Here is a 21,071-nt window from a genome sequence, read left to right as displayed (position 1 = left end):
GTATAAAGAAATAATACATCCCTTTGAGTGATCGATTATTGTAAAGAAATTTATTGAGAAAAGTTAGAAAATGAGAACATAGTTTCCCTAGGTTTCATAGTATTATTAAATAAAACAAGTATATAAAAAATAATGTATTTTTAATCACAAAGCAATTGCGCTATTTTTGTAATATAAATAAATAATGAACCACAACAGCCACACACTGTAACTAACCTCTTACATCTACTTATATCTAAGGTCGAAAGGTCGCCAAGCGCGCCCTCGACCCCGCGGGTCCGCGCTCGAGACTGGAATATGTCGTATCACAAGTAGCGAGCCAAGCTCTAGTTTATCTTATAATTACAAATCCTACTATACACCCAACAGAGTTAGAATAGAGAGGCCATTTCACTTACAACTATCATACATATATATAAATATATATATCCATTGTGTGATAGAATCGACGTAGTCAATATACCCTATACATAAACGTATGTACATTTCGTCGAGGATACCCGAAGGTGTTCGGAGAGAACGTGCAAAGTCGCAACATACTATAATATAGTCATGTACAAACAACATTATGTGAATAAGTCGCGCCGGTCCGCACTCGCGAGGAGTGCTGGGAGGCGAGTGTAGTGCGGGTCCCGGCTGATGAACGCGACGCATGAGATGATCGAGCGACGACCGCCCGCCCGCGGGCAGCCAGGGCGGACCGTCGGCGCTCGATGTATTCGTTAACTTATTAGTGGACTACGACGAGGCGGTCACTGAGCCAGCGTCCGAGAGAGATGGTCGGCGATGTCCTTCGCGGCGGTTCCCGCCAGTATAGAGCGGTGCGTGCCCGGCAGGCGGCGCGTGGCGAGCGGCCCGGAGCACACTTCGCCCAGCCCGTAGTCGTCGGACAGTTTCACGTAGTTGTCGGAGGCCGTGAACAGCGTGACGGGCGCACTCAACTTGCCGCTGGGGCGGTACGAGTCGCCCACCACCAGCTTCCGATAGAAGGACGAAGCGGCGGCGGCGAGCGAGTCCGCGTCCATTCCCGCCGAGCCCGTCACCAGCGAGGTGACGCGCTGCAGACGCTCCTCCCAGCTGCCCAGACGCTCCAGTTCGGACGACAGCTACGACACGAGAATTACATATTAGTGAATAGGCTTCATTGACGAGTATAGGATCTCTTCCTGGACGTTTGTAGGAATCGTCACCTTGGCTGCGTCCACGTCGTTAAAGAGTTGCACAAAGTATGCGAGCGCATCGGCTTCGTCCGTGTGAGAGGTTCTTGTCGCACGTTTTTTCTTTCCACGTGTCGTGTGTGTCGCGACGTATGCCGGAGAACCGTCTACCAAGATCAATCTCGTCTCGCAGCCGGCCTGAGATTATAAGAACACCAATTAATTCGATAGGTACTAATGAAAAACGTACTACAGAAAAGAGCTTAAACCAAATCCTTCCGAGACCTGCTCTAGCTGCAACGCCATTTCGAAGGCGACACCGGCTCCGAACGAGTAGCCTAGCAGCGTGTACGGTGGCCGCGGTTGAAGAGCGCGCACGTGCGTGACGTAGAAACGCGCCAGCGACGCCATATCAGTGAGAGGAGCGGCCGCCGTGCACTGGAGACCGAACACGGGCGCGCGCACTCCGGCGGCCAGCCCACGCAACATCTCCACCACACCCTCTATGGGATGAACCTAACAAGCAGAAACGTTGACGTGATCATATGTACTATCGAGATTCAGGAATTTTGCGATCGTGTAACTTACCATAAACACCGGGAGCACCGTCGCGTCCGCCGGCGCAGCGCTCGGCATCTTAACGACGACTTGCTTTGGCATGAGCTCGCCGGCCGTCCCGAATTGCACCAGTTCTCCAGCCGAAGGTTCGACGTCCTGTGTCGCCGCCGCGGGAGTTCCGGCGACCTCTGCAGCCTCTGCGCCTCCGCCGAGCTCGCGCAACTTCGCAAATGTTAATCCGCGGATTTCCTGCACTCCCAGAACTACATCATACCCGCGTTCCAATGTCTGTTTGATCTCGGCGCCCATCAACGAATCCATACCCAGTTCCGCCAGATTAGCGGAATCTGATACTTTACTGGGATCCTTGATTCCTAAAACATAAAAATAATACATGAGCAAGACGGTCAGCAGACCACTAGCGACATCTAGGGAGCGACCGGTGACCCGGCAGACCGACCGAGAATGTTGGCAACCGCATGCGCGAGGTCCGCTTGCGGGGCCGCGGCGGAGCGTCGCTTGTCGGCCAGCACCATGGACGTGGCCACGGCGTGAGGCAGAGCCAGCAGAGCGCCCAGAGCCTCCATACATGACGCGATACGCTGCGGCAGCGTCCCGCCGACCACTACCTCGTCGCCGCCCATTTCCATGATCAGGCCCACCTCGCCGATGGCTCCCCATTGCACAGCCAGCCCCGGCAGCCCGTCGGCCTGTCGCTGCTCCACGATGCGCTCCATGGCGGAGTTCGCAAGTCCGTAGTTGCTCTGACCGGGGTTCCCGCGACCGCACGATACGGACGAAAAAACTACGAAGTAATCGAGCTCTGGGGACAGCTCACGTGTTGCCGCATCCAAGGTCAACGTACCTGAGAGAATAAAATACGGAATAGAATCGAGCGAGGGGTTCGTGTCGACGTCACATAGAAAAGTAAGACTCACTATCAATCTTCGGTCTAGCGACGGCTCTGAAGTCGTCGGGTGTGAGGTTTTCTAGAAAAGCGTCTCTTAACACAGCAGCTAGATTGAAAACGCCGCCTACAGGCGCCACGGCAGCCGCTTCCTTCAGCAACGCCCGAGCGCCTGCCGCCGTGCTGGTGTCCGCGGTGGAAACGACCACTCTGACGCCCTTCTCACGCCAACGTCGAACACACCACGACTGGTAGCCCGTGCGAACCCCGCTACGTGAGTTGAACACCAGGGCGGTAGCCCCGCGAGTAACTAACCACTGACCCAGCTCGAGGCCGAAGCCGCCGAGACCACCTATAGAAAATGAGTCGTAAATATATAATATAGAATATACATAATCAATGTGGCTATAAATACTTTAATACGATAAACTGTTAGAAAAACCTTTTATATAAAAACTTCTTTTTTCAACTTTTCAATTATTACAAATATTTTTCATGTCCTTGATCAAGTTACAAAATGGAATGGGGTATTAAACAAAACAGAATTGCATTGATCTAAAACTATCTGGAGACTAGCCGTCGCCTCCAGCCCACAGGTTAAGACTTCAAATTCTGGGGAGTCTTTAAGGACATGGCCTGCTTTAACCGACACGGACATATTGAACCTCTTAAAATATATTTGAAGTAAGTATCGTTACCGTTACTAATATCCCATGAAAACAGTTCTTAGATCCATAGACTCGTAGTCAAACATTGAAAAGCCAATATGAAACCAAAGGTGGCTGTTTCGAATAGAATATTTTATATTTTTTGATAAAACTTTAATAAATTTATAGGTATAAAGTTTAATAATACTACATTACTTGATATGAGGGAAAAAAATAATGCATTCGTAAAAGAACTTATGGCTGGATTAGGTATAATAATTGTAAAGCGGAGGATAAGAATCTTAAGACATACCGACAAGGACGTAGCTTTTCGCGGGATGCATGTAGGTGCGAGGTATGGCCGAGACGAGCCTGGGGGTGGGGCGCGCGCCGGTAACCTCCTCCTCGCGCACTCGCAGAAGCACCTTGCCGATGTGTTTGCCCGTGGCCATGAACCGGAAGGCCTGCTCCAGTTGTTGGTCGGAGTACACACACGCGGGCAGCGGCCGGACCGCACCCGCCGCCAGACCTTCGCTCACGCAGCGCACCACAGCTCGTTTCTCCTCGTTCTCCTCTGCCGTGTCGAACAGAGCGTCCAAGAGGATTCCGTGGAAAGTCGTGTTCTTGAGGAATATGCTCATACCCTGCGAAGTTGCGAGCCAGAATTAGTTTTTTGAAAATATTTTTTTAAATATCCGGTATAGTTTTGAAGTCACTAGTCACCAGCGCGGTATTGTTGGAGAGATCTAGTTTACCGATCTCTAGGAACCGGCCACCGTTAGCCAGACAGCGCACGGAGGCCAACAATTTGTCTCCGGCCAATGAGTTGAGCACGAGGTCCACGCCTCGACCCCGAGTGCGGCGTTGCACCAGTTGTTCGAATGAGCAGTCGCGCGAATTGCCGATGTTCTCGTCGAGTAAAGCTGGGAAACGTTCCAACAGGAACTTGCGTTTGTCAGGAGTGCCGACCGTCGTGAAGACGGTGACGCCCGCGTGTAAGGCGATGGCTATAGCGGCCTGTCCCACTCCGCCCGAGCCCGCGTGCACCAACACTGATTCGCCACGCTTCATGCGGCCTCTCACCACTAGAGCATAGTAGGCAGTGGCGTACGCTACCGGCACCGTTGCCGCCTCTTCCATGGACCTGTGACGAAAGTCGTGCGATCGGTTCGTTTCTCTCAAAAATGACAGTCGACATGACACTTAATATGATGTGATTTAAAAAGTCACCATTTAGCGGGCACCTCCCACATGAAATCCTTGTCGGCCATGACCGTGGTTGCCAGTCCCCGCGCCGCCAGTATACCCATAACTCGTTTTCCGTCGGATGACCTGCCGCTGAACTCCAATCCCAAAATACAATCCTAGAATTCAAATATTATCCGTAAAAATTATACAATTATCCCAATACCACACTAAAACCTGTGGTGAGAAGGAACGGACCTGTCCAGCTAGATTCCCAGGCAAAGCGTCCGGGGGCAGCTTGCCTGTGGCCAGCATAATATCTCGGAAGTTGAGTGGCGCGTAGTACACGCGACACAAGTCACGTCGGGGGTTAGCTGGGCGTGCACTAGACAAGCGCAGATCACTCTCTATCCACCGCAGAGACGCCAGGTCCCCGCGCGTCAACGTGTTCACGTACGCGTGCTCAACCTTCACCAGAAATAGTGGATGTTAAATTAACCATCGGAACGATTATGATATTATGATTAAGTTGAAAAAAATAAAACCGGTCTTTTAAAATTTTGCGACGTACCTGTAGCTGGGCGTCAGCGACGTCCGTGAGCAGCAGATGACGGTAGCAGCCCCAAACACCGGAGCGAAGCACGTTGAATGCGAGGTCCAGCTTCACCTGGGCAGCGAAGGCCTTCGCTTCAGGATCGAACTTTTCTTTGACACCTGGCAAATGATAAACGCGTAATGCTCGGCCTCCCGCTTCACCGCGAAGACAAGTGGCCAGACCCATCACCCCAGCGCATGGAGCTCGGGACCACACGTAAACGCGCATATCTTCATTCTCGGCGCGCTTCATGGTATCACGTAACGTGTCTACCCAGGCGTAGGAGTTGCCCTCGTCGACTTCCAGTACCACGCGCTGGGATGGGAGCTGAATGCGGCGTCGCAGAAGTAGGTACTCGCAGTTGGCCGCCACCTGGCGGGCGGCGGCGACCAGTCCCGCCGCATCGAGAGCCTTTTTGACGGCGGGGTCGTCTAGCGCGCCCTGCGCCTCTTCCATTAAAATCATGCCCGAATCCCCGAGCGCCCCGGCCAAGTTCTCCAAGACGCCCTTTCCTTGTCTTATTATAGCATTAGACGCCAGCACAAGGTGACAGTCCGCATCGGGAGGACCGTTCCGTGCATCTTTCGTAGTGACCTGAGAAAAAATGTACGTTTTAAAGAATTGACAAATATTTTAAGAAACATTTACAGAAGCCGCCAGCAGATACCTTGACTCCGTGCGTTTTCATAGCGTCGGAGTAAGAAGAGGACGCGGCGCCGGCAGCGAGGGAGGCCTCCACCCGCACCATCGGTTCTCCATCTAGTATAGCCAACGCCAATGGCGCCAGTAACGCCTCTGGGGGACGTTCCAGTGCAGCCTCTATCACTTTAAGGCGCAAAGCACCGGCATTCTCTAAAACCAGCTGAAGACTCACTGCAAGTGCGTCGCGCTTCGATCGAGTCGTGTCTTCCGTGGAGACGGTGGCATTGTCGTAGGGAAGAAACACATACTTCTCAAGTTTCGGTGCCGGTTGCTGGTTGGCGCGGCGAGGCGCCAAGCTCGTTTTCACGCCGCGGAACTCGATGCCGCCGGCAGAGATGGTGTCGACGTCGCGGCGCATGCGCACGGGCAGCTCGCCTTTGCCGGCGGCTGCTACGGCTGCCATCTGTGCCGCCGGATCGATCAGAGCCCGCTGAAGTCGCGTAGGCAAGTACAATTCACGGGTGTCTACTCCGATTATGCCGAATTGTAGCATCGTATCCATGAAAGAGATCCAGTTATCGTTCCAAGCGAGAGTGCCGGCCGTACCGCGCGGGTCGGACGCGAGGATGCCGCGGAAGATGCCGCCGTAGTTGTATCCTCGCAGCCGTAGCTCTTTGTAGACGTCGTCGGAGACGAGAGGCAGCAGCTCTGGCTCTCGGAGGTCGGTGGAGTCGTCGAGGGCCAAGCGCTCGGCGGCAGGGTCGTGTGCCAGCCTCACGAGCCCAGTGACGGCCACTCCGCCTCCCTCGCACACCTCAAACTCGCCGCTGCCCTCCAGCACATTGATGAGGAATCGCACCGGGACATCTCGCGACACTATAGTCGCGCGTTTGAATTGAACATTTTCCATTACTATGGGAGTCTCTTCCGGTTTTTTGTTATGTAGTTTAGCCATCGTTCTCCAGACGAGCGTCTATAAATATTTTAAAATTACATATAAAACAATCTATAAACTATTGTTGAACATAATCAGACTTCATTTTGCAGTCTTAATCTTGTTCTTGCATTTTCGCAAGACTAAGACCAGTGCGTCTAAATTTAGCAAGAAAAAGAACAAGACTGATCAGACAAGACACGAGTGATAACACGATAGAACTTGTGAGACTCTTGCAGTTAAAAGTTAGTATTGTTGCTACTCTGAGACAACATCCTCAAATTTATTTAATTAATAGCAATAGTCTAATAGGCAACTGTAAATAAAATCAAGAACAAGACCAGGCATACAAGCGCAAGGCAAAGATCAGGACTAGTTAAGTCTCATCTTATTATTGCAATTGGACTACATTCCTATAATCACGAACAATGAAGTTACACCGAGTTCAATATTATACGATCTACTCACCAGATATCCCGTGGCCGGGAAGAGAATTCTTCCGTCGATGTTATGTCCAGAAATGAAGGAATCGTCGGGTCTCGAGAGGTCGTACTCTATGACATTCTCGCCGGAGCGAGCGGTGCCGTAGTGAGCCACGTCCCATTCGATGGAGTGGTCCCACTTCACGCGGGAAGCGAGAGTCGGCGTCCCGCGAGACACGGGCCAAGATACGGGCGGGTACAGCACGCCCGGCCGCGGCTGAGCTCCCGCCGCGAACAGTCGGCCCAACGCCGACAGCAGGTGCGTGGCAGCGTCGGCAGCGTCGCGGCGCACGAGCGGCACGTGAGCGGCCACCGGCGCCGGCCGAGCGCGCTTCAGGACCGCCTGTAGCAGAGCGTGGGGCGCCACCTCCACCAGCACGGCGCGCTCCGGGACCTCGCGGATCGCCTCCGCAAACCGCACCGGAGACAACAGGTTGTTCACGTGATAAGAAGCGTCGCTGAGTTTCGCTGTTCGATTTGAAAAATGTTGATAAATGTTTCATGATACGGACGTCGCCGAGGTCATAAGGAAATGTGAAACGGTCTGCTCACCGATGTCCGAACCCCACTGATCTTTGGGTAGCGAGGAGGACACCCAGCGAGAAGAGCGGGGCTTGGGGTCGGGGATGACGCGCTCGAGACTGCGCCGCAGCAGGGGAGCGGCCGCTGCGATGTATTTGCTGTGGAAGGCCACTCCGGAACTGTTCACTTTGCGAGCGAACACGCCTTCCGCCGATATTGTAGCCACGAACTTCTTGATGGACTCCACGGGACCGGAAATCTGAAGGTGATATGGTCACTTACAATCCTAGTCGAGATGTATATATTCTATAAAAGCACCAGCATTTCATAATCAACAGTAACTTAGTACCCAGAGTTACACCAAGCTGAAAATGTGACCTCATTATTCCGTCCTATCATTTCTCAGACATTGATATTTATTATTTGTTTTATAATGTCAGTGTTTATGTCGAGTATTATTTGCTATAAAGTTTACATTTAAATAGTAATATTAGTAATTTTTATATCATGCTATTCATTTTAAAGTATAATTTTGTTGTTGAAAAATGTCAAAGAATAAAAACTAAAATAAATCTTGGGCAAAACTAGCGAAATATCCATTTGACATCCCGCGTCGTGCGAAGTGATCTGTGACTGACCGTAACACTGTCGGCCGCGTTGTGACAGGCGGGCACGATGTCCGGCGGACAGCGCTCCACACACTGCTCCCAGGACAGCCCCACGGCAGCCATGGCGCCCGGAGCCAGCTTAGCGTCGACGATGCTGCGTCCTCGCCAGTACGCCGCCAACACCGCCTGCTCCGCCGTGAGCGTCTCGTCGGCATACGCGCAACCTTCGAACCGCAACCATCGATGTCACTTTGAACCGTGGCGCTCGTCGGGTTGAACACATTCCCTCTATGTGAGCGTTCGAAGCTTACCTATTTCGCCTACGGAGTGTCCGACGATACCGTCAGGTTTAATGCCGACGGCTCGGAGCACGTCCACCAGCGCCACCTGGACGGCAGCGATCGAAACGAAAGACATGATCACGTCGTCGAAGGCTGCGTCCGGCGCCTCCGAGATGACGTGGACCAGATCGACGCCGTGAGGTTTGAGGGCGGCCGCCGAGCGCTGCACGCTGCTCGCGAACACCGGCAGGCGGAGCAGCGACCGGGCCATACCGGACCACTGCGACCCCATACCGGAGAACACGAACCACACGGGCCGGGGCTCGCTCTCAGTTTCCTGCAGCGGTAATATCGAGATATCAGTAGGTACACCGTCCGGATCCACGACAGGAAAAAACCGAGGCAGAATCACTCACGGTGATCTCCTCCATAGGCGGGTCGGCGAGCAGGCGGAAACCTCGGTAGCCGTGTCCGGGAATGTTGTGAGCGTGAACAGCGTCCATCAGAGCGTGCAGTTCGGCGTCGCGCGGGTGTTCGGCAGCCAGCGCTAGGAGGTCCCGCACCGCTTCCTCCGTGCGACCCGACGCCACCACCAGGCGAGGCACGGAGTACGACGCCGCTGAAGGTCGCACGCCGCGCTCAGACTCCAGGATAAGATGAGCGTTCGCCCCGCCGAATCCGAACGAGTTCAGGGCGACCAACCCGCCATCCCAAGTCGTGTTGCGATCGACGACCTAGGATCGGCGATATCCCGATTATTTCCTTCATATCACAGACTTAGTTTCACCGGAGACTAGGGGATGAGGCATTTTATAACTTTATGGATCATATAGACTCTATTACCTTTATGCGTCCGTCGCTGAGAGCGGGAATGTCTGGATTGGGATTCGAATAGTGAAGGTTAGCCGGCAGCACACCGCGCTCCATGGCCACGATCACCTTGGCGATGGAGCAGAGCCCCGACGCCGGCTCCGAGTGCCCCATGTTGGACTTCACCGACCCCAGCAACAACGGTGTCTTCCGATCCTTGCAGAACAGTTCCGCGATGGCATTCACCTCTTGGGGGTCGCCGACCTACGTTTTATTCACATACACAATTAAAAATACTCTAAAAAAAATTTACGATGTCTTCTGATGCAGTACCTTAGTCCCCGTTCCGTGAGCCTCAACATACACCACATCCTGAGGGCGGAGTCCCGCCTCGGCGAAGGTCTCCTGTGCCAAACAACGCTGCATATCACCCGAAGGGAATGTGATGCCTTGAACTTTGTGTCCGTCTGTGTTGGTGCGAGCTCCACGGACCGTCGCGTACACCCGGCGAGCGGCGCCCCGGCGTTGAAGCAGTACAGCGACTGCCGCCTCCGAACGCACGTAGCCGACACCGCTCGCGTCAAAAGCGGCACAGCGACCCTCCGGCGACAGCATACTGAGACGGTGGAAGTTCAGAGAATTGGCCGGTTTCAGGCACAGGTTAGTGCCGGCCACGACCGCAGCGTCACAATGACCCGCGCGCATCGCGTTCACGGCCTGGGCGAGAGCGAACATAGAACTGGAGCAGGCCGTGTCCACCGCGAACGACGGTCCCTTCAGGTCGAAGGTGTAGGAGATGCGATTGGGGAACATGGCGCGGCAGCAGCCGGTGAGCGCGTATCCGTTGATCTTGTCGGGGTCGGCCGTCCACAGCTCCTCCGTCTCTGAGTTGGACACGCCCACGTACACGCCGGTCCGCGAGCCGCGCAGCTCGCTGGGGTTGAGGCCGGCGTCCACCATCACCTCGTGGGTCAGCTCCAGCAGCAGTCGCAGCTGCGGGTCCATGAGGTGCGCCTGTTTCGCGTGGACTCCGAAGAACGTGGCATCGAAATGTACGAGATCTTTCAATTTACCATTTCTCTCCGGTAACCCGTGTAATCCTGAAACGTAACAGACGTCTTCAGCTCACTACAGGTCGTGTTTCCTTTTCATTTTCTAGTCATCTGTATTATTTTTGGGATTTTATATTTTTTAAGTACGGTTTATTCGCAGACAGAGACTGACAAGACGGTCTTTATACTTTTAATAATAATAAAAAACCAAAAATAAATTCAAACTTTTCAAACTAAATATTGCATTTATTGGAATATATGTTGAACAGTCTCAAGCCAAGTCGACCCTTAAAATTTGTTACTTATAGACAGCGACAAAACTATTATATGTATGTATATATAGTTTTTACGACTTGCAATTAAATATCAGTAAAACCGTGTTCAAGATGACAAAACAAGCGATAATCAATGTTTATTATAAAAAGTCTATCATGACATACATATTTAAGCGGGAGCTCGGTCTCGCCTCACGTCACTACAATTTTCCGTATTATGCAACATGCACTTCCATATTACAAATCGTCGTATAATAATAACTACAAACTGCCAACCGCTCCGGCGTCACCGCCAGTGGAACTGTGAAACCGACGATTTCGTTTTCGGAAGAAGATATCACAGGAATGGAGAAACATCCCCACATCAACCAAAGTACTGCACGTTATTTACTTTACGTTAAAGGCAACCTTCCGTGTATGTATACAGTATAACTAATATAACCGTACAGTTATTTTTAATACAATATTAATCAAACGGGCATCCAAGAAACTTGGTTACTGATTTGACTTCGCTGTTTTTTGAAAAACCGTTTTTTGAAAAATTCGACGATATGGCACTATAAAGTAAAAAGACATTAACAATATTCACTGTCCTCAGTTCCTGTTTCATACTATGTTTATAATTTACAAATTTTTATTATTATTTGTTATATTTGCCCTTATAAAACTATTAGGAAACGCAGGTTCTTAAATTTTATAAGTAAGCGCACGCTGGATCTTTTAATGACACATAAATATAATTGAATCTAAACCACCTGCGGCTCTTCCTGGCAACACTAATGTTTATATTGATATACATGTTAATAGCTTTCTCCCACTTCCAATTATTCTCAAGCTTGAAACATGTCTAGTGCGGACGTACTGAATGATATCCTTTTAACAATTACATGTATATATCATTTAAGAAACACAGCGATGAGCTGTCGTGGACGAAAAACAATGAGGATAATTAGAAGTACAGCAATCAGAGTTTTCCTTCGCCTCTGAAGGAAACTATTAAGGATAATGAGTGTTTACGTTTGCAACGCACTGTAACTATGGGTTATTACGAGAGATTCTTATGGTCAGCGGGTTCTCCGGTTGTTGGCGTGATACTAACAGGTAAACCACCATTTGCCTGTTTGTTGTCTGTTTTATGACGTGTGTCATACTATTTTGATCTGTAACCGACCATACCAAACACACGACGTTCGTACTTATGATAATTTCCATCATTAAGAACTACAAGACATTAACAAAACTGAACAACTAAGAATATTAATTAAAACAGAGGTCGCTTAACACGGAACTTAAAATACTTATAGAAATAACGAGAAACTGAAATTTACTACTCGATCAATTCATGCAAGAGCTTGAAGCGGCGAAGATATTAGGAGTTGTGTTATTATTGTCGAATAATAGGAAGGTCTTTACAGGATACATTGACTGACCAGCTGACACTCATTTATCTGTTTCTTATTTTATTTTTTAGTATATTTTATACAAGTTCATAAACATTTGCATAAAGCTTAATCTGATGCAGAACCTCCGATTTATATTGAAGCCGTTTTTCTAATATCAAAACCAGATTAATTATTAAATAAATGTTTTATGTAAAGCTAAGAAACGAAAGAAAAAATATTTTAAACAAAAAAAAATATGCTCGTGAGTTGTCTGACAATCCTTAAAGAACTTGAAAAATGACCGTAATACATCGGCTCAGCACAATTGATATACAATAGAGTCGGCGAGTCGGGTTTAGTGTCAACGGTCACATCCCGAGTCCCGACACAACGACGGATACTTCGGAAGGTTTCTATTGATAAATGTTTAATACAACGTTCTCCGACCACAGGCTGTGGAAATGCGGAGCTTCACGAGCTGGGGCGACGTTTAAGACAGATTCTTATCTCTATAAACACTGACCGGGTGTCCATCTCCTGTCATCGGCGGTGACGAGGTCCACTCCGTCGAACAACTGCCGAGCGAACTCCTCGATGTTGTCGGACTCCGGCAGACGACCCGACAGACCCGTCAGCACGATGTCCTCGCCGGACCCTCCGCGACTGCCGTTCACGACGCTCGGCATGGCGGGCGGCTGCTGGAGACAATCCACAGACTTCGAGGTATCTGAAACCAAAACACAGTTCCACAATCAAGACCTTAGATAAAGCACGAGACGTGATGAAGATGCGAACCGGCCGACATTCTCACCCGTCGTTACGGCCTAAGTGTCGATCGGTTCTGGAGTCTGATGGGATCCGAGTGCGGTTAGGAGCGAGGACGGTGCGCGAATGTCGAGCCGCTCGCGTCAAGTGACGCTGCGAACGAGCGACGTGCGGTTAAAAGGGCGCGATAGTGGGGTCACGACCCGCCCCACGTTTCCATCGGACCTAGGTTTTCTTATCACGCCGCAAGGACGAGGAAGGTCGAATGCTCGTCTACGAGCTCGAGATCTACCGAGCCGAGGTTACGAGCGGTTCCGATGTTCTAGACTTACACAGTGTCAAGACTTCCAGAACCGCCGCGTCCGATTCGACCTTCGAAAGATAACTGCGACGTCGAACGCTCGCTGATCGCTTGACCTCTCGATTAATGATTATGTTTATCGCGACACCTAATGTGCAAATCACTCGGACATCGCCAACATCTCGATATAAAACGTGTATACCTACAACTTGCAAGTGATTGATATTAGAACTTGGCGTCGGAGATCATTGTCGGATGGAACTACTTTGGACAATGAATCGCTTTGTATACCAATTATAGAGAGAAACCAACGGCGAGGGCCCAGGGACTCGACGGGGCAGACGGACACACCAGCGCCGGCCATCACACGCGTGGTTGGTCTGGCGGATGGGGCACTCGGAGAGAAGCAATGCGTGTCAAACTACATTTATTGACAACACTTATAGGAACTACTACGTAATTGCAATGTTAAAAATGAATTAATAGAAATAAATCTAAGCTGTTCAAGAACTAATTATGTTAAAATTTAAAGAAATTGTGTTTGTCCAAAAGTTTCCTGTAAATCATGTAATGTAAATGATTATAATTATTATTATTATTTATTTTTCGAGGTCTCATGGAAAATCCGAATAGGGAAAATATAGAGGATATTGTTAGGAAAATATCGTTATTGTTACAGAAGCAATCAATAGAACTTCAAGCATAACCCGTGGATGATACTCTCGGATGCAGACTGATGTCCGCGGGTGAACGCTTCGCACACCCGGGGACGGTACAGAACTCTCACTTTGTTATTATTCGGGTTAAAGTAGCAATCCTTTCACGCCCGGTGAAAACTATATTCATATTTTATACTGGATTAATTGAAGCTTTCATTGTGTTGTAGCAAACTGACATTGCACTACAAACTGTTACTGTTAGTATGTCTCCTCGTAACATACGCTATTTTGTTTTCTTCTAGATCTGATTTCTAGACCTTCTCGATCGGGTTCGTTATAACCAAGTCACTCTAACTGGCCCTCAACTCGCCCCAAAGTAAACAATGTCTCAATGCCTTGAAGTTATTGCTGTATTGATTGAAAAAAACTTAAATATTTTAATAAGTCATCTATACATCAGAAGTTATTATAAAAACTATACCCGTCATCGCATATCGTGTTAGGTTTATCTAATCGTGGTAACCGCTAAATAATAACTAAAAAATAATTAAGTAAGTGATGAAACAAATACTCTTAGAGATGATGAATATAAATACAAGGGACGCTTGCGAGTATTGTGTGTTGACAAGAATCGATTCGTTTATCGATTCGTACCTTGTTCATGTTGTAATATTTAAACAGTAACGAATGCAACAAAAGACACAAAAACCAAACACACTTATTATTCATTATTTTTTGACAACGGTAGGGTTTTATTGCCCTGTTGTCCTTCACAGAAGTTTTAATATTAAAAATCTTGTATTCACTTCCGAAACTTCTTGAAGAGATCGAATTTCACATTCATGAAGTAGTAGTGAATTTTTCAATACATATATTACGAATGCTTATTTAAATGACAAAGTTATTAACAGTAAAGTAAAGTAAACATAACGTAAAGCAAACATAACGAGCACATCAAGACTTGTCTGAGGACTGAGTTAGTGCTTTAAAAAACTTCCATTCACGTTCTAATTATTTATTGTTGTAACTTAACTAGCAAAGGACGGATAGCGCTTTAACTGTTTTTGTATACGATAATTATTGGATTATGAGATAGTTACTATTTTTCCCATGTCTTTAAGCGACAGCCACCACCAACACCCTTGCCAGTGTTTTTAGATATTTCTTAAAACTTCTAAAAAAAAGGAGATTAAATAATTAAAAAAAAAAATAACTTTACAAAGAAATCCGGTTTCTTTAAACAATATTATATACATATTCATTACTGACAAAAACTTTAATTTTTATGCGAAATAAGCATAATTTATTAAACAGTAGGAAGTGATTTACCAACGAAAAAGTTACGACAGTCTAAAAAAAATTATATATAAAAAATGTATTAAAAGCAAATATTAGAGTATTTGTTTTTTTTTTGGACATGTGCTCATCATATATAAAAGAATACATTTACTTTATTTAAATATCATAAGAAGACCGTTTTTGTGTACGATTTTAAAAAACAAGACGCAATTATATAAGAATTATAAACGGAGATACCAACCTACAAAATAAAGAATGTTTATATTTTAACGAAGTTTAATAATTTCATAGCGGAGTGTTAATTTGTTGACACTAGCGTCACTTCACCGTCTCCACCGCCTCGCCGCGTGCTAGCACACATACTTAATATAATGATGTCCAGCATGGATCAGACTCCAGTTTGCTGTGACGCGGGAAAGCTGATAAAAACGGATGACCGAAGATATGATGAAACGTACTGCGGACTGCAGGTAGATATATAGAAGATCCAAAGATATATTGACACTGCTCCAGTCCCCTGAGGACCGAGGAAAGTGGTGCTACTGGAGTCTCAAGGACTATGAAGGCAGATCACGTTCAAACAATTAATCAAGAATAATGCAATTAATTTTTATATTTTTATTTCAAAATTATGAAATCGATAGAAGTTGTTAATCTTCTCTTATGCGATTTATCTGTTCTTAATTTAAAAGGTTTATTATGCATTTTTTCTATTATATTATGTAACACCTTAACTTATTTATAAATATATTAAGCGACCCAAAGTAAATGCCGCTGAGTGTTTTGTTATTATTATTAAACGGGACCCGGATGTGAAATGGCTAATCATGTTAACCGATAAATATATAAATAAAACTATTGACAAACACCAAGTGTTTACTTCAGCGAAGGTTACAATACAAGAGGAGCTCGCACAGGGCGGCGGTCGGCGCGAGGCGGACGCGAGCCTATCTACTGCGCGGTAATGTGAATGTTCGTGACCGCTCTCAGAGCGAGCAGCTTCGAGAACTTCAATACTATTGCTGTTTTTATCTTCATGATAGAATTGCTAATAAAGTTTGTTATGAGTTATAATGGTAGCCGACGTTAGGGCGACTAAAATGATATCTGAATCAATCAGTGTTCAACCAGCTCGACGTGCAGCGAAGGCTGCTGGACCCGTGTGTGGTTTCTCTGGAGGCGATGCTCTCACTAGCATGTCAGTCTGTCAGTCAGTCAACCTTCACAAGTCACGACAACCGTCGGACTTAACACGGCGACGTTGATGTGGGAGCATTTGTGGAAACTGTCCGTGTTTAGTTAGGAGATGTTCACTTTACTATTTGATTTAGATATTGAATATAAAATGGGATACTACCATCAGTTAACATAGACAATAAAAACGAAAAGTAATCGTAACTTGTCGAATAATTCAAAAAGTTGACAACAAACATTAAAGTCTTGTCGCATAATTTTTAAATTGTTGTTTAGAAGAATTTGCAATTACTATTATTTTCTTTAAAAACCAAAACATCGCTAAGTTCTGGTTATAGCCCTTAGAAATGTGTGATTTTCACGACTCTTAAAAGAAAAATTATGTCAAAGGACAGGACAAATCTTTCAAATCCTACCTGTGAATATAATAGACGGTTACTCTCAAAAGGAAGCGCTATTGTTTTGTTATTGTGAAACTGTCCGCTTCTAATATGTTATATCTACCTAATATAACCACGACTCCATGTAGTCAGCTGCTCGGTGACGTCACGTAGTCTGATCGTTCCCTGCGCGCGGCCACCGGCCTTATAGTACTGACCAGCAAACACGGTAGTTTGCGTTTCTTATACGAACTATACAAATATTAATTACCAATGTTTTTACAAACTTTGCAATGACGTAATATCAACACAATAGTGGCGTACTTGTTTAAAAATAATTCGCAGTTTATTTGATTGTCAAATTGAAACATTATCATCCTATAATACAAAGCGATGCTCTGTCGGTATAAGACACACCGATAATATTATAATTGTTATAGAGCACCGTTATCAATAATAATTATTCTTTTAAAGCCTGTGCATTAAGTTGCCTTCGTTTCGCACAAACATTTCGTTTAAGTTTTATTAAGTACATGATGAGTGTTCTTGTTGTAGCAAAAACCGAAAGTTTCTTTTCGTCTTTGAAAATATATACCTACACTATGATAATTTTTAAAATAAATTGCTTTTAATTATGGACAGCGGAATCGGAACGTTAATATTAAAAAACATTGCGGACGCAACCTCGGAATATGGAATCTAATTTACGAAGACAATCGAAAATGAAACGAAAATCACAAAAAAAAAAACAATTTTTTTTTTTTATATTCAACTACATACTTCTTGAAACAGTTTTATCAGAATATTCAGCTATAGTTAGAGGAGTTACTGATGATGGACAATGTACACAGAGATGAAACAATATAATACAAGTGTCTCTAGTGCGTAACGACTCTTCATAAATGACCATAGAATTATTGTTTATAACCAATTATTATAATGTCTAAGTATTATTACAGAATCTTAAAAAAAGAAGCTCCTTAATAAATATACAGAATAGCCTAAAAAACAAACGTATTTTTCAGGGCTCAATCTCGTTATCAAAGTCTGCACTTACTAAAAAACAAAAACGGCGAAGCTTCCGAAGTCAGGTCTTCAATCCAGAGGGGATTGTTTGTGTTTGTTCATATGAGTCGTGGAGGGATGTCACTATTCAGTGTTCACAGTATGAATGATGTCTCTGGCTGTTGTATCGTATGCGCTGTAAGGATTCCTGTGTATCGACCGGCCCTCGCGCCTCGATCTCTATAACGAAACGGTAGAAACAGAATCACACGACCGGACGGCGCGAGAGTACAGCGCGACTGTGAGTCAGGAGACGATTCCTCGGCGAATATGAAGCGAGGGGTGTGCGGGTCCCGGGGAGAGGCACGTTGCCATGGTGCGAGATCAGGCCACGTGCACGCGGCCAATGGCGGGGCCGCGACCCCCTCGCCCTCTCACCCCGCGCCGCCGTCGTCTCGCGCCGTGCACGCCGCGGCCCGCGCCTCGCCGTCGTGTCGTGTCGAGTGTCGTCAGCAGTCAGCACTCGGCAGACAGCGCTCGGACTTCGACGGTCTCGGGATTAGGAGGTCACAGGAGAAGGAGCGTCTATAGAATAGCCCGAAGTCTCTCCTTCGTCGCTACAACATAATATGAAACACGTGCACGAGCCGCGACCGTGTTCGGCTGTGACTTGTGTCAGATCGATAGCCGACACTGGACACGACGCCGGCACGGAGCGAGCACGCCGTCCTTGACATTGATCGTTCTTATAACATATTATATAAATAATTACAGCATCCACTGACGGCGTACCTTGTGAAGGTGGAAAGTTTTAAAGTCTATTGATCGTGTAACTATCATTATTATGTAGCGATAACTTATACATGCTGTGTGAACAGTGAATCGATGAGGTGATAGATATTTTTTATATTATTTCCATTCAAGAGATCTTATCTAAAACAAAATAATCCAAAACCGTATTGTTCACCGTGCCTCACTATATCTACAGATTTATTGTACAAATGATCGTCTTTCCGCTAATTAATTTTCTTTATTATTGTTTTTGTTTTCTGTTTTATTCTTCTCTGTAAATGATGAAATAAAAATATGTTAAATTTTATTAAAATTTATAACGGCATGTGTTAAATTTAACTCGGATTTACAAACACTTAAAGTCAGAGGCTAGAAATAATAAAAGAAATAAGGAAAAACTTACAAAAGAACTAAACATGTATAAATAAAGAAAATATTTATCAGTAGATATTATTAGTATCGCTCTGTTCTGGAAACAATGCATGTATCTGAGTACTAACTCTATCTAGTTCTGGTTTTCATAACATTTCATACTCTATTTTTAATACGGGATGGAGGATTTATTCAAAATTGATAATTTTTACTCCTTGTCATTAGCGGGTCCGGACAGGACTATAATGATGGGTACGTATGAGAAAGAATATAAAATCCCAGAGGATATTTGTGAGTCAACGTCCAGACCAGACATATTTCTGTATTTGCGAATTTTAAAGCTCGTTGTGTTAATAGAGCTTACGGTTCGTTGGGTAACCAACATCCTCAAAGACCATGCCATCATGGTCAATAAGTATTACGAGCTCACTGAAAAACTCACTAGAAATAGTTTCGTCGTTAACTTGTACGCGGTAGAAGTGGGGGCGAGACGTATAACAGCTAAATCTCTCTACTACCTACTAAAAAACCTGGGCCTGTCCAAAACTAACATCGATTTATTCCTAGAACGTACTTCAAAGGCAGCCCTAGTAGGTTCTTCTCAAATTTGGTTAGCTAAAGAGAGGAGCTTGGACTGTGAGGTGAGTGTTTAACGCGCGTTAGATACCCCTATCTTTAAACCTACACCTGGGTCGCAAGTCCCAGGCACTGTTAAATCTCCTCTCCCTGCCACGCGATGGACTCAGCACCCGCACGGTGAATCCATTGAATAGTAAGAGGTTTCGTTTGTCGTCTTATTTTTATGTGAAAAGCTATAGACTAAATACGATTTAAGGCTTACCGATTTAAATTGCTGGATATTAACAATCAAACATCTCAATAAAATTAATATTTTCGGATTACTATGCGTATTTTATTACTGTTAAAAACGATATACTCCCGAGTTCCGACGTTTCCGTTACTTAGCAGCCACCGTGATCACGGGCAGACGAGTCAAACATACTAGGTAGGTAACGTCGTATAAGGAGTATTACTCAACCCATCTAACCTACTAATAAATATAAAAAAAATACAATACACGCTTTTTATAGAAAACAAAACTAAAAAGTAGAAAATAAATTTTAATAAATTTAAATCAAGAAAATAGTGTTAAAAATTTCAATAAATATAAATTAATATTAGTGTGAATAAAAAAAAATGTATTTTATTTTAAAAAAAGCGTGGGGTGCATGGTGTCAATAGTTATAAATATTTTATTGACAGATATGAGTAGAGTGATTATCATTTCGATAATATCTTAAAAAGCAGCCCACGCTTTTCTTTAAATAAAATAATTTTTTTTTATTCACACTATTAATAATTTATATTTATTGAAATTTTTAACACTATTTTCTTAATTTAAATTTATTAAATTTTTTTTTCTATTTTTTATTTCGGTTTTCTATAAAAAGCGTGTTTTTTAGTTTTTTTAAACTATTATTTATTTTCTACTTTTTAGTTTGGTTTATTTATAATAGCTTGTTTTTTTTAATTTTAATCAAGTTTCTTACCTTATCGACTATAGATGAAAATTATATAAATTAACAAAAATCATATTTTGCAAATTGAAAAATGGAATAATTTTATCAAATTAGTGTATTGTCATCGGTCCTCGATAAATCTACAAAGTTTGAACGAAATCTGGCCGTTTAAAGTGGGTCAAAATCGCGCCCAAAGAAGTCGGTTACAAACAAACATAAAAACATACATGTGAAGCTAATAAAAAGCTAATAATAATAATATTGTTTTTCATATTTACTAAATAATTTTTATGTTTACAAATATTTTTTTGTATTATTTAAAACGCAGTTGTCGACGTCTCGCTGTTACAAAAGTCTGTAGCCGTTACTGTATACTAGGGAATGTTTCGTATATAGTATAGTATAGTATAGATGTAGTACTTACTGATATAAACAGCTCCAGACTGTCATTGGAAACCTTTTTATAAAACTTTGCTTTGAATTCAATGTTTATATTTGGCGTTGCTCCTAAAGGTTCACATAATATTTCTAGGCATGACATGTCATTAATTAATTTACCTTTTACACAACTCGTCTATTTGAATGTCATCTGTACCTAAAGTGACATCGCAGTGTCGAGGGATGATGGAGATCATGTTTAATGCACACAGTAACGAATGATGCGTGCCGACATTCTTATTTCATGAATACATATGCAAATATGGACTTGTAACATAAAAAAGGTGGTAATGGAAATATACAAACATA

General features: G+C 45.1%; 1 protein-coding gene and 1 long non-coding RNA gene across 3 annotated transcripts; one reads left to right on the top strand and one right to left on the bottom strand.

Moving 5' to 3' along the window:
• Positions 1-123: 123 nt before the first annotated feature.
• Positions 124-17,889, bottom strand: LOC116772294 (fatty acid synthase). 2 transcript variants are annotated; one of them, XM_061522353.1, is made up of 21 exons: positions 17,693-17,889; positions 12,561-12,764; positions 9,662-10,428; positions 9,362-9,592; positions 8,935-9,252; positions 8,549-8,855; positions 8,268-8,461; positions 7,660-7,888; positions 7,094-7,575; positions 5,717-6,664; positions 5,026-5,643; positions 4,713-4,922; positions 4,500-4,633; positions 3,993-4,413; positions 3,583-3,913; positions 2,654-2,974; positions 2,176-2,580; positions 1,746-2,089; positions 1,443-1,673; positions 1,191-1,355; positions 124-1,106 (listed from the first exon to the last, which is right to left on the bottom strand). In XM_061522353.1, the coding sequence occupies exons 2-21, from the start codon at positions 12,721-12,723 to the stop codon at positions 753-755; spliced, it is 7,173 nt and encodes a 2,390-aa protein (XP_061378337.1). In that variant the 5' UTR covers positions 12,724-12,764; positions 17,693-17,889; the 3' UTR covers positions 124-752. The 2 variants fall into 2 exon arrangements, with proteins under 2 accessions (XP_061378337.1, XP_061378336.1); XM_061522352.1 differs by lacking the exon at positions 17,693-17,889 and adding an exon at positions 12,849-13,002.
• Positions 13,058-16,116, top strand: LOC133319122 (uncharacterized). The gene is made up of 3 exons (XR_009752818.1): positions 13,058-13,559; positions 13,783-13,875; positions 15,353-16,116. It is a non-coding gene; the product is annotated as an uncharacterized LOC133319122 (long non-coding RNA).
• Positions 17,890-21,071: the final 3,182 nt, after the last annotated feature.

Source organism: Danaus plexippus, chromosome 12 (genome assembly GCF_018135715.1).
Source record: "Danaus plexippus chromosome 12, MEX_DaPlex, whole genome shotgun sequence".
Lineage (NCBI taxonomy): Eukaryota > Metazoa > Arthropoda > Insecta > Lepidoptera > Nymphalidae > Danaus > Danaus plexippus.
Note: the sequence above shows the minus strand (reverse complement) of the source record. Positions and strands in the feature narration are given on the sequence as shown.

Excerpts from the sequence above, each read along its gene's own strand:
- LOC116772294 (XM_061522353.1), bottom strand. The coding sequence starts at position 12,723 with ATGCCGAGCGTCGTGAACGGCAGTCGCGGAGGGTCCGGCGAGGACATC. Across the intron at positions 3,914-3,992 it reads TCTCCAACAATACCGCGCTG|GGTATGAGCATATTCCTCAA; the intron begins GTGACTAGTGAC and ends GCAACTTCGCAG. Across the intron at positions 1,674-1,745 it reads CGGTGCTCCCGGTGTTTATG|GTTCATCCCATAGAGGGTGT; the intron begins GTAAGTTACACG and ends TCTGCTTGTTAG.